The sequence below is a fragment of the Bison bison genome, unplaced genomic scaffold (assembly GCF_000754665.1).
Source record: "Bison bison bison isolate TAMUID 2011002044 unplaced genomic scaffold, Bison_UMD1.0 scf7180017864527, whole genome shotgun sequence".
In the NCBI taxonomy this organism is placed as follows: domain Eukaryota; kingdom Metazoa; phylum Chordata; class Mammalia; order Artiodactyla; family Bovidae; genus Bison; species Bison bison.
Window position 1 is genome coordinate 1,944,789 of NW_011495078.1, and position 12,408 is coordinate 1,957,196.

Here is a 12,408-nt window from a genome sequence, read left to right on the forward strand (position 1 = left end):
GACGTGGGCCACGCCGCGCCAGCCCGGCCCTCCCCGGGGGCCGCCACTGCTGGCCCGGCCGCGGCAAAGGGAGGCTTCAGTCAGGAGCGTCTCCCCTCGGGTTTCACCCTCCCCTTCAGGTCAGGAGGAGTCTCACCACGCTCCCTCCGAGCGGCTCACTGTGCCCACCACACAGCCGAGCTGGGCGTGGGCTTTCCGTTTCTGGTGTGACAAAACTTCTCTGATGAAACACTAGTCCTACACTTACTATGATCTCAGCAACATTCATCATAAAGGACATTTAACTGAGTAAAATTCTTCAATTGCAATCCAATCCTCATTTACTCAAAAACAAAGCAAACAAAAAAAACAGATGACACATGCCACCAGTGAATGGGTCAGGCAGCAGATTTCTCTGCCCAAAGCCTGGTGACTTTTCTTGCATCTTCCACGTGTATTTCATGAAGCAGCTATTTTCAAGGGATCTGGACACCTTCCTTTCTTCCTTTGGCCCACGATGCTCCCAACAGGGCCCTCTAAATCCCTCCAGCCCCGGAGGGGTGGACGGTGACACGCGTCAGTCCCCGTGAAGCGCTGACCAGCCGGCACCGAGACACCGCACCCGAGGGGCACTGTGCTGTTCACAAGGTCAGAGACAGGGCTCCGGGGCTTCTCTGAGGGGAAGGCAGCCACGCACACACAGCAGGAAGAGTCAGCCTGAGCGCGAACAGTTCAAGAAGAGGTATAAAAATTATACCCCTTCTACAGTTTTCCATTTTTAACAGTGCTTCGCGACCTAACTCAGATGCATCTCTCTACAAGGCACAGCTCCAACCGGGCCAGCTTTCTCTCTCCAGGATCCCCACGTGCTTACAGAACGACATCCCCCTACAGTAAGCAGAAAGCCCTGGCCTCTCAAGACTGGAAGAGTAGGTTCTCTTCAGACTCACGTGACACGGTCACTGAGTTTCCAACATAAAATGATGGCTAGGATGTCGCATGAAGCAGAGTCACAGCAGCGGCTGCTGAAGCCAAGGGCCAGGCCAGTGTCCGCCCCGGGGGGCTCGGTGGTCCTCATGCGGACACACCCCCTTGTCAGCGGACATGGCGGCTGCCCCCACAGGCTCCGCTCAGCCCTGTGCATCATGGCCCTCGGGCCTCATTCCCGGGGTCTGTGCTCACAGCCTGTCTCCTGGGGTCTGTCCACCCCAGGGGCCCCCGCTTCACCAGCGCTCACGAGGGGGCCCCTCTCACACGCTGCAGCCAGACTCCGCAGTGTGCAGTCACACGCCCATAAAGAGAAAAACCACCTTGAGGGTCTTCCACGGTTAGCCTTTTCTTCATCATCTAAGTACGAGACATGGATTCTTGTGCCCCAACTTCTAATCGTGTGTAGAGCAGGAAAGAAAACACCATGCAAGTGATGAGGAAAACACTTCAAAGCCCACATCCGTCTAGATAAACAGAGGTACATCTTGAAATAAGCCGACATGAAGCGAGACCTGTGATAATCTGGCGATGAGCAAATGCCAGCCCCGAGAGCAGGGGCAAGGCAGCACAGGCACCTGCCCCGTGCCAAGCGCCTCCCGAGCCCCGGCCCACCACCATACTCCCACCGCCGGGACCCATGCCCACACTTACCAAACTGCGGTACTGGCCCTGGAACAACTGTGAAGTCCGGCCGTGCGCAGGCTGTGGTCCCAGGGAGTCAAAGGACTTGATCCGGTGTGAGGAGGGCCGGGTGCACACGGAGTCACTCCCCAGGCCAATGTCTGCAAGGTCGTCAGGGGGCAGGCTGAGTGCCCTGCTGCCCACCCGCCCCTCGCAGAGAGCAGAGTCCCGGACCCACCCGCACGCACCCCCGTTGCCCTTCCCAGGAACAAGCAGCACAGGACATGTAACAGTTCTGTCATCAGGCAGTCTGTTCTGATCCTTTCCTCTCACCTGGGAAAAAACAGGCCTCCCAGTGAATTCCGAGCACCGCCCAGGCCTCGCCCCCTGCACCCCTGCCGCACGCCTGCCCTCGGGCCCAGCGAGCTCCAAGCCCCTGTGGGACCGTGCAGAGAAGGAAAGACGCTGACGTGCAAGAGAAGCCCCTGGCCCTTCTGGCCAGAGCGGCCCCTCAGAGGGCAAGTCCCCTTGCACGAGGGCAGCCACACCTTCCTCACCTCCCAGGGCTGTGAAGGACCAGGGTGTCAAGGGCACCAAAGGCTCGGTCCCTGCTGGGGGTCCGGTCAGGACCACATAACCCACCACCACGCAGCACGTGTAGGTCAGCAGCCTGTTTCACAGATGCAGCGGGATCGTGAAAGCGAGGCCACAAAAAGGCTTTCCAGGGAGTCACTGCCCTGAGACGCAGGCCCTGGCAACATCCTGAAGCTGCGTGGGGGCCTTCCATGAAAACATCCCGAAACTGGGGGCCTCCGGGCCCGCTCTTTCTGGCAGGTCTGTCTGGACTGGCTGGCACAGTGTCTGAGGAAATGCTGACTTAGTCATCAACAGCTGAGAGCCAGAGGACTTCCCAGGGAAACAGAGCTTTCCAGCTGCTCTCACAGCGCCCAGGAGGGTACCACATGGTGCACGCTCCCCGACTGCCCAGAGCTAGCAGGGCCCACGCATCTAGGGTTCCTGCCCTAAAACCACGTGGACACTCAGTCCGAAAGCCCCTCCAATTCTCAGGCCCAGATGAGCGCTGGCGGCAACAGCCAGCGCTCACCACCACCGTGGGGCGGGGACCTGGGCAACTACAAGCGCAGAGCAGCGCCCAGAGGACACGCGTGAGGAAGCCGCCCAGCAGCCACCCTGCACCCAGGGCACACTCGGGACTCCTTCCTGCCCCACCGCCAACCTTTCCTCTGTCCAAGAGAAAGGCAAGGATCCGTCCACATGCCCGAGAACACTTCCTTCGAGTGCCAGGAGCAGAGGGGAGCCACTGGCAGGCCTCTCTCAGCAAGGCCGACAGCAACCCTGAAGGGCAGCGTGCGTCTCACACCTGCCGCTGTTTAGTCGCTCAGTCACGCCCGACTCTCTGCGACCCAGTGGGCTGCAGCCCACCAGGCTCCTCCGTCCATGGGATGTTCCCGGCAAGAATACCAGAGTGGGTTGCCATTTCCTCCTCCAGGGGATCTTCCCAACCCAGGGATCGCACCCAGGTCTCCTGTTTGGCAGGTGGATTCCCTACCACTGAGCGACCAGGGAAGCCCTTCTTACACCTGAGTTGGCCCTTATGGCTGACATCTGCAAAGGCACGGCCATATGTCACACTGACTTCAAAATCAAACATGAAGAGCAGTAGCCAACAAACGAGAGGCAGAAAGTTCTCACTTGACAAGGCTCTGGCCTCTTGTTTAAGAGCTGAAGAGAGAAGCACCGAGTTCACTCCAGAATGTCCCAGCAGCTCTTTGTAAAGAACAGCGCTCTGCGTTCTGCACCCAGGGGCATCAAGAACACACGAGAAACACGTCTTCACCTGACGGGGTGAGAGCGATGGCACGGGTGCCCTGGAGACACGGCCCCGGCCCCGGCCCCGGCCCGTGTCGAGCCCCGCACTCCCGCCACAATGACTGAGCATCGCCACCTGGCAGATGGAGCAGAAGCATCCTCCGGAGCCCTCTTCTCACCTTCTGACCCTGGAAACGGACACCTCCAGGGCGAGAGCTGACCTGCCGTCTCTCCCCCAGCCTCGCATGAGGTCTGTATCTACCGAAGCTGCTCCTGCCTGCGGCCCGAGCGCACGTCCAGCCCCAGGACAGAACATCAGCCGTGGCCCTGGCAGCCGGGGGGCACCAAGGTGGGCCGGGGCGTGGAGTCCTGGGGGAAGCACTGCTATCAGAGCCAGCCTGGCCACACACGGCCAGCCGCCCCCTTGCTGCGTGCTCACATCAAGCCCACCCCTTCACTGGTGGGGGCCAGGAATAACCTCCTCGAAACGCACAGACCTCCTCCTGCAAGGCCTCCTCTGGGTGGAGTGCTGACGCCCGTCTAGGAGCCCACTTCTCCTTCAGGATCCAGACTTTCACCCTCGTCTACACTCACTCACCTGGGTCCTAATTCAGCGTGACCCGAGGTGCTGTCACTGCAACAGCCAAGAGTCTCCACTGCAGGCCACGGTCAAGCACGGAAGCCCCGCCTGGACCTGTGGGGCGCAGGCTGCTCTGGGTGGCGGGCAGCCCCTTAGCAAGCAGGCGACGCCAGGGCCCGGGGTGGTCCCTGGGGCCCGTTCGTCCCCGCACAGTGAGGGGGAGAGCGCCCCCATCTGAAGGGCCAGGACAGCCCACGAGTGCGCCCGTGGACGAGGCCCCTCTGCTGCTCGCTCAGGCAGAGGAGGGGAAGCACCGAGACACACGAGGACCCGAAGAGGAAGAGCTGCTCTAACAAGGAAAAAGGATACCATCACAGCAAAGCCACAATCAAGAACTTGGCGAGATCCTTTCTAAGCTCGGTAACGTTCACCCTGTCTGTGACAGAAGGGCAAGGTCTCTACCCAAGCTCCCCTCCTTTCAAGTTCAGTAGAAAGACACTTACCTGCTGTTACTTTATTCAGCGTCACTAGGGAGCTGAGGACCTTGTTGAAATTCTGCCCCTGATACAAATCGTTTGCATCAAACGTCTGCAAGGGAAAGAGAACAAGCAGGATTAGCCGAGCCCGGCACCAGGGCGGGACGTGGCGGTTCTGTGCAGCGGGAGGAAGACAGCGGGCTTTGCAGGTGAGACCCGGGCAGGGGCACCCCAGGAGCTCAGCTTCCAGGAGGCGAGGCCACTCTGCTCCTGGGGCTGAGTCCATTTCTGAACCACCCTGCCCCACCCTCCTAGTGACGTGGGCACCCCTGGCACTCAGAGAGGGCTCTTCTCCTAAGACTGAGGCCAAGGCTGCCCGGCACACCTACAGCACACTTCCTCCCGGGTCACAGCCCAGGCCGAGGTCGGGGCAGCCAAAGGAAAGCCCGGACGCCAGAGTGGGCACAAGGGTCGAGGGAGAGGAAGCGGGGAGGCGGACTCCAGAAAGAGGGGCGCCTCCACCCCAGAGACCAGGGACACGACCGCCCAGGAGCCGGAAGAGAACGCGCGTCGGGCTGCCCAGACGCAGCCCGTGGTCTCGGACGTGCGCACAAACACCACGGGCTGAGACACACACGCCTCACTCCCAAACGCTGTCTGAAGATCACACACAGCTTTGGATCACTAGATAACAACTCCTCCCCACCAAGAAACTCAACCATCAGATGATCCACAACTCTGTGCCAGAGAAAGTAGAGAAAGAAGATTCTTTCAGAGATGCAATTAACAGAAAGATGTGTTCATGTGCCAAAATGAAAACTAGGGCTACATGCTTCAGAGATTCTCTCACTGGGCAAAGATGAACTCCGGTGGCCAGCCACCCCAGGAATGGCTTCCTCTGCAGGCCGCCTGCCACCTCTGCCCCAGCTGGTTCACGGTTCCTGCGTCTCACATCCTGCCAGGAAGCCCGGCTCCTCTTCCTGCCTCCCACCCCCTGCACAGCTAACTCGTACTCGCGTGGCTCCCGCAGCCCTACTCCCCCGGCGGACTCAGCACAGCCAGCAAGGCCCTGGCACACTGCACGGTCCCTGTGCGGGCTGCCCCAGAAACTGAAACCCGCGCAGCAGACCTCACACCCCACATCCAGAGGACAGCCCGCGCGCAGTAAGAAGGCACCGACCCGCCCGGCTCCCACCATCCCCACCTCCCCCCCCACAGCTCAGAATGTCTCTGTGAGGACAGACCCAGGACACAGGGCTGCTCCAAATCTCGATAGTCACTGCCGCCTCCGGTCCCGTCTCCTGCTTTAACTTCTGAGATAAGTAAACATCCTCGTGAGGTGTGCTTATTTAGACATGAACCAAAGAAAGAAAACCCAAGAGTTGAACAACCAGCTCCAGAAAGGAGGCCATTAAACCCAAGTTGAGAGAAGAACACGAACAGAGCTGGGAGAGGGGAAGAGAGTCGTGAACTCAGACACCCAAGCACTCTGCGACGCTGCTCACGCCTTTCTCATGGATGGAGCAGGAAATAAAACATTCGTGATGCGAGATCCTGCCCACCTGTGAAAACAAGTACCCCTTAGGACAGTCCCTGGAATCCCCGTGTGACAGACTATAGTTAAGTCAGAGGAGCCGTGACCCAGGCGGACGTGTGCAGCTACATCTGCAGTGGGCTGGCTGAGTTCTTTATTAAAAGGAGGGCCCTGAACAGGCCTCCGCTCCCTTCTGTCAGAACACAAAAGTTCCTTCTCCTGGAAAAGGTGGGAGGAGGCGGTCTCAGCTCTCAAATCCTAATTCTGGAGCTTGGAAAATTCAAATTGTAGTATTCTGCAAGAAGAAATATACATAAAAGTATTTACTAACCTTCATCGTGGTGAGGCAGAGAGTCACAAAACCCAGAAAAACAGGATGTTGAAAGCTGAAGTTTCCTGTTATTCCAGAACTATATATCTTACTTGGACACCAGGAAGCGTCTGGTTGGCTGAAGCAGCCCACCAATGGGCTCCAAAGTGATGTCAGAACTTAAGTGAATTCACACACACGCCACACTTCTCAACAGGAAGCTACACAATGAGACCAGACAAGCGCCTGCCACCGAGAGGGAGACGCACATTCTGAGTCAACAGATGTTTTGACTAAAGGGCTCCTCTAGAGAAAGATAACCAACTACTTCCTGAGACAGGAGTCTATTCAACAAAAGAAAAAACCTTAGGGTTCAGAGAAAGTGGGAATAAGGGTTCACACAGCTACCCCGGGGCACTCACGCTTCGGAGACAAGCCCGCCTGCCCGTGGGCCCTCTGCTGGTGGCCACCTCAGTCCGTCAGGGCCCCGAGGCTCCCAAACAGAAGGCCACCCGCCCAGCGTCCCAGCCCCACCTGTGCAGCAGAGAAGGCAGGTTCTCGAGCACCCAGAACCCGGAGCCGCCGAGCGCACTGGCCGTGACGCTGCACGGGAGGGCTAAGCCAGACCATCACTCGCCTGAGCCAAGCTCGACCTCCCAGCCATCACGCTTGCTCCCTACACCACCCTCTGACACGCTCTTTCCTCACACTTAGCATCACACGTGGTTCAGGCTTGTTCCCTGAACTAACACCGGACACAGGAGGGCCCACCCGTCCCCAAGGAAGAGATGAGGCGCCACACGCCAGCCGCCACCAGCACCCACAGCGGGGTGATGCGGGCAGGGTGGCCCGCCCACCAGAGCAGGAGCTCTGAGGCCTCCGGCCAGAGGATGACCACGCTGCCCTCCAGCTCCCGTCTAACCACAGTCTCCCAGCCTCTACTCGGCCCCTCCCCAGACGTGGGGTGGGCGCCCCCAACCGCTGCCCCACGGCCAGCCAACGAGAGTCAGCACGAGCAGCCACTCTGAGCAGGACGCTGCCCTAACGTCCCAACAGAAGCTTCAGGAACCTTCCGGCATAAGCAGGGCACGGCGCTCAGGAGCTGCTCCCCCGGCCTGAACCCCAGGATAAAGAGGCCACTCAGTACAGCCACGCCGTCTCTGCAGCCAGCACAACAGCAGGACACGCCTCCCGAGTGGTCAGCCACGGGGTCGTGTGGGCTGCTAGTGGGCAAGCCTCCTCTGGGTGAGAGCGGGACATAAACCCACGTCTCCCCTAACAGAGCTGGCTCCTGAAGAGAGAGTACAGCTGCTTCACAGGCCTGCTCAAGGAATCTCTCAGAAAGACCCCAGGTCTCCGGCTAGCCCTCAGAGGGCTTGGGCTCTCTCAGGAGACGTCCCCTCTCCCCCGCGTGTCAGCACCTCTGCAGGGGCCACGCGAGCCGGGAAGGAAGGTGGGGTCCGGAGATGAAGGGAGACAGGGCGCAGGGCACTGGCCACGTCCAGGTACCTGCCGACCTAACAAGTCCTGAGCACAAGCTGTGCTCAGGAGCCCGCGGCCTGGTGGGCACGTGGCTCGGTCTCCCACGTGCGGGCCCCAGTTGCCAGATGCTCCGGGGAAGGGCCATGGCCCCGCCTTCAGGAGGGAGGGTCCCTGTGGGAAACCCGCCCCAGGCCCACCATGGGCTCCAACCTCCTGGGCCACTCTCTCCTCCTCAAACCCAGCTGCCACTCCTGCTAACGGGGCCTGTGGAGCGCTGGCACGCCTGACAGAGGCCGGGGGCACCCCACCCGCAGGGTGACGGCACCGTGCCCAGCTCACCCATCCGAGAGGCTCTCCCCACCCCAACACCAGCGAGCGGCTTTGCCTTAGCTTCCAGGCTCACAGATGGTATGAAAGCCAGGAGAGTCTCCCATATAATAACAGAAAAGCAAACTTCACATAACGTTATACTTCATGCAACAAAGATCTTGTCAGTCAGGAACCTTCCAACTGTAAGCAAGTGAAACCCAACTCAAACTGGCGTAAACAAAAAAAAAACAATTATCGGTTTGCATAAGTAACGAGTTGAGAATGGCAAGGACCACGGGCATGAAATCAGAAGCTTCTGGCCATCTCCTGACTCGGCTTGTCTCTGCGTGGGCTGCAGATCAGGAAGGTCCTTCCTCACAAGGCCACAAGGCCACCAGGAGACCCCGGCCACAACCAGCAAGTCCGCCACCTCGGCCACACCTGTGGGCCCTGCCGGAGTCACAGCCGAGAGGCCAGAGAGGCAGGGCAGCGCAGAGAGCCAGGCAAGGCCAGGTGATGACACGCAATCACCTCCTGGAGACCTGCCTGCAGCTGTGGCTCAGAGAAGGCAGGAAAGGTCGCCCCGGGACTGACCACCAGACCCAGGAGCAACCCAGCAGCAGCGAGCTGCTCCCGCCAGTGCTGCACACACACACCCCCGCCCAGTCTCACGAGACGCCACAGCCACAGCAGACTCTGACCCGCCTGATCACACTGCTGCAAAAGCAGACGACTCACACCTCAACGACGCCACCACGGCTGAGGTGCCAGAGAGAGAATACCAGGCAATGCGGAGAAGCCCTCCTTCCACCAGCCCTCAGGGAGAGGACCCCCACCGCAGAAGGCTGACACAGCTCCGTCCCAACTCAGGCAGCTTCAGCATTCCAAATGCAACCAGCCAGGTCAGCTCCACTGATGAATTTAGGAGGAAGTTATTTTTGACACAAGAAATTGTTCCTTCTGGCACAGCTCTGGAGTGTGGCTCTCGAAGTTTAAAAATATAATCTTGCCCTATCACATTGTCAAGTGGAATTTGTGATTTTAGAACAAGATGAGTAAAAAAATGAATCTTGAATGAGTTGTGCTATTTAAGTTTAATGCAAATGGTCCATATTGCTGGGGATATGTGCAAAGCAGAAATCCAACAGAGAATGTTCTCTTCCTCGGCTTCTGCAGACTCTGCACTTAATCCCACCTACTCCTACACCCCAGGGATAAAATTAAAGTTCAGTGATGGATTCTGTCCATACGCAGCACTTTCACCCTACGCGCCCCCGTCTCTTCTCCCTTAAATGACAATTAGATCATATTCAATTCTGCGGATTCCACTGTATCAACACCTAAAAGACGAGAACAGGGACCACCTACTCAAGAAAAGAGACACCGAATATTTTAAGCATTTCCAGGAAGGGCTGGGGCAGAAGGGAGCACAGAGTCCTGAGGAGCGAGGCAGCAGGACCCACGTGTGAAAGGGCCGCGCCGTCTCCGCCCCCCGTAGGCGCAGTCATCCCAGACAGACGCCGCCAGGTGTGAAGACGCACACGAGCAGCCTCTGCAGCCCCAGGCGCTACGCTGCGGACTTCACCACAACCTCACCTCGTAAAGGGGAGACCGAGGCTCCAAGAGGCCTTCTGACAGAGGTTCCAGACGGGAGCAGAGCGCTGAGCCGCATCAGTCACTGGGCCCCCCGACCCACACACAGGTCAGCGGGGCAGCGCCTGCAGAGGAGGGCAGCTCGGCCCCGGCCCATCTGCCCGCCGAGGGCTCCACGTCCGGAGGACAGTCGCACGGCGCCAGAGAGTCTGAGCAGGTGCACGCCAAGTACTCAGGCTGACGGCTGGTTTAGGCGCGGAGGCTTAGAGCCAAAAGGGCAAGGAGCACACTGTGTTAACACTCAAATCAAGTCGTGCCAAAACCCAAACCGTGAGAAACACGTCAAGACAGCAAACTTCAAGTACACATTAACTCCCATCCCTCCCAAGCTTTTCACTGAGATGACAGAAAGGGCAGACTTTACTAATAGAAAACAGCAATAAAGAATCCACTGCAGGGCTAAAGGCGGGAGAGAGGGGCCACGAGCCGTCAAGATGAGGCTCAGGGAATTCTTGTGGGGGATCCACGGGGAACAACCCCGGAGTCTTCAAAACCAAGGGAGTCACAAAGAACAGCGGTGGAGAAACTGGAGACTAATGGCACACGTCCTGGTGAACGCAGCGCACGACCCCTGGGTGGCACCTATGCTGAAAGAAACACTACAGAGGCGCCCTGCAGACCCCGGGGACGCATCAGGGACGGCATCGCCAGAACAGCGTAAAACGACAGGAGGGCCTCGTTCTGAAGACGTGCGTGCTGCGCACATCCTGGAGTATCCCCGGGGGTGCTGTGCTGTGCTCAGTCGTGTCCGACCCTCTGTGACCCCAGGGACTGCAGCCCGCCAGGCTCCTCTGTCCATGGGGTTCTCTAGGCAAGGATACTGCAGTGGGTTGCCATGCCTCCTCCAGGGAATCCCCCGACCCAGGGATCAAACCCAGGTCTCCTGCGCTGCAGGCGGATCCTTTACCAGCTGAGCTACCAGGGAAGCCCACGTGAGGGTTAAACAGTTAGCTAAGGAACCACGGGTTCACACACAACTCAGCGACCGAACAAGGCAACGTCCACACGACGACAGTGTGAAAACACAGGGCATTCACCCTCGCCTCCCGATTGTTCTGCTGACTGTAAACTCTTCAAAATGAAACAGGGGCTGATCACAAGGTTCTCTCTTGCACCCCCTCAGCGGCCCCCCGGCTCCACACATCAGCAGACAGGGGAGCACTTCGCTCATCACACACAGAGCCTTCCTCCGCAGGCCTCAGGGAGCAGGACTCAAACCGGCCACCCCACAGGCCGCCTGTCCATTTGGTCGCTGCCGCTCAACATGCTGCAAGTCCTAGCGCAGCTGGGCCAGCCCGTCCTGCACCGGGAAGAGTGGAGAAGCACAGCAGCTCCCTCTGTGCCGCCTCCGCCAGGCAGGCTCCCTGGCTCTCCTGCAGGCTTGGGGGAAACATGTGGCCCCCTCTCCCGGCCAGACCACTCCCAACGTCACCAACCCCTCATGCCAAGCACACACCAGGACTTCCCTGGTGTCCAGGGGATAAGAATCTGCCTGCCAATGCAGGGGACATGGGTTCGACCCCTGGTCTGGGAAGATCCCAAACAACCCAGAACAACTCAACCCACGCGCCTGGAGCCCGGGCTCCATGACAAGAGGAGACGCCCCAACGGGAAGCCTGTGCACTGCAACAAGAGGGTCCCCGCTCGCCGCAGCTAGAGGAGGCGTGGACACAGCCAACAAGACCCAGCACAGCCAAAAGCAAACACAAAACTTAAAGGACCCACGGGGGAACTAGTTACAGCAGACTCCACAGGGGACGCTGGAACCACAGTCCTATACAGAAGCTCCGCAGCCCGTGAATGCCAGCCCGCCTGCCTGCTTCTCTCCCTAGAGCAGGAGCGCGCGCGCCAATCACCCCGCAGCACAGGGGGAGACACCAGCGGTTGTGGACAGGAGACCCGGCACCAGTCAGCTCGAGGACCAGGCACTCCCCCAACTACCAGGGAAAACACCCAACACAAACCAACCTGAATAGGGTCCAAAATTTGGGTCAAATTAGCTCAGAAATGCATACTCTGGCTAGAAAGTTAATTTTTTCTTAACATACTGAATGCAGATCTCACATCTAAATATGGTCTGAGAGGCCTCGGGATTTGTCTCGCTTTGCAGTGATTCCCTGGGAACCTGTCCTCTTGCTAGTTCCCAGGACTCAGAGGAGCTCCGCAGGGACACGAACCGCCTCAGGGCAAAGAAGGGGGGCACTTTGCCTTCCTCAGACCAACGGGGAGAAGCCTGTCAGGAGGGGGGGGGTCCCTTCCTCAAGATCAACAGGCATTTTCTTGATTTGTTTTTACATGAAAATAGAAAAGTGACAACTAGAAGATATTCAAAGTAGTCTGTTTTACTGGACTTGAAAAAAGGGGGAAACGGAGTAAAAGAGGGGAATGAGATCAAAAGACAGGCCCCTGAGGGGCTAGAATTCTTGTGCCCAGAGAAGCAGGCAGCCAAGTGTGAGTACGGGGGGCCATTCACGAGCACGCAGAACACAGTACCAGACAGCAGCCGTCCCCCTGCTCCGCGGTACCCCCCAGACCATCCCCCCTGTTCCGTGGTCCCCCTTAGACCATCTCCCTGCTCTGCAGTCCCCCCAGACCATCCCCCCAGACCATCCCCCCTGCTCCATCCCCCTAGACTGTCCCCCCT

At 58.7% G+C, this 12,408-nt stretch overlaps 1 protein-coding gene across 1 annotated transcript in view; it reads right to left on the reverse strand.

Annotated features, from left to right (window-relative positions):
- ARHGEF7 (Rho guanine nucleotide exchange factor (GEF) 7) overlaps window positions 1-10,521 on the reverse strand; it is a 65,972-nt gene extending 55,451 nt beyond the window's left edge. Inside the window, exons 1-3 of the mRNA XM_010831543.1 lie at window positions 6,342-10,521; window positions 4,504-4,588; window positions 1,621-1,751 (exon numbers count right to left, since the gene is read on the reverse strand). Of these exons, the coding sequence (XP_010829845.1) occupies window positions 1,621-1,751; window positions 4,504-4,588; window positions 6,342-6,347 (222 nt within the window). The 5' untranslated portion in view covers window positions 6,348-10,521. The remainder of the gene's footprint in view (window positions 1-1,620; window positions 1,752-4,503; window positions 4,589-6,341) is intronic.
- Window positions 10,522-12,408: the final 1,887 nt, after the last annotated feature.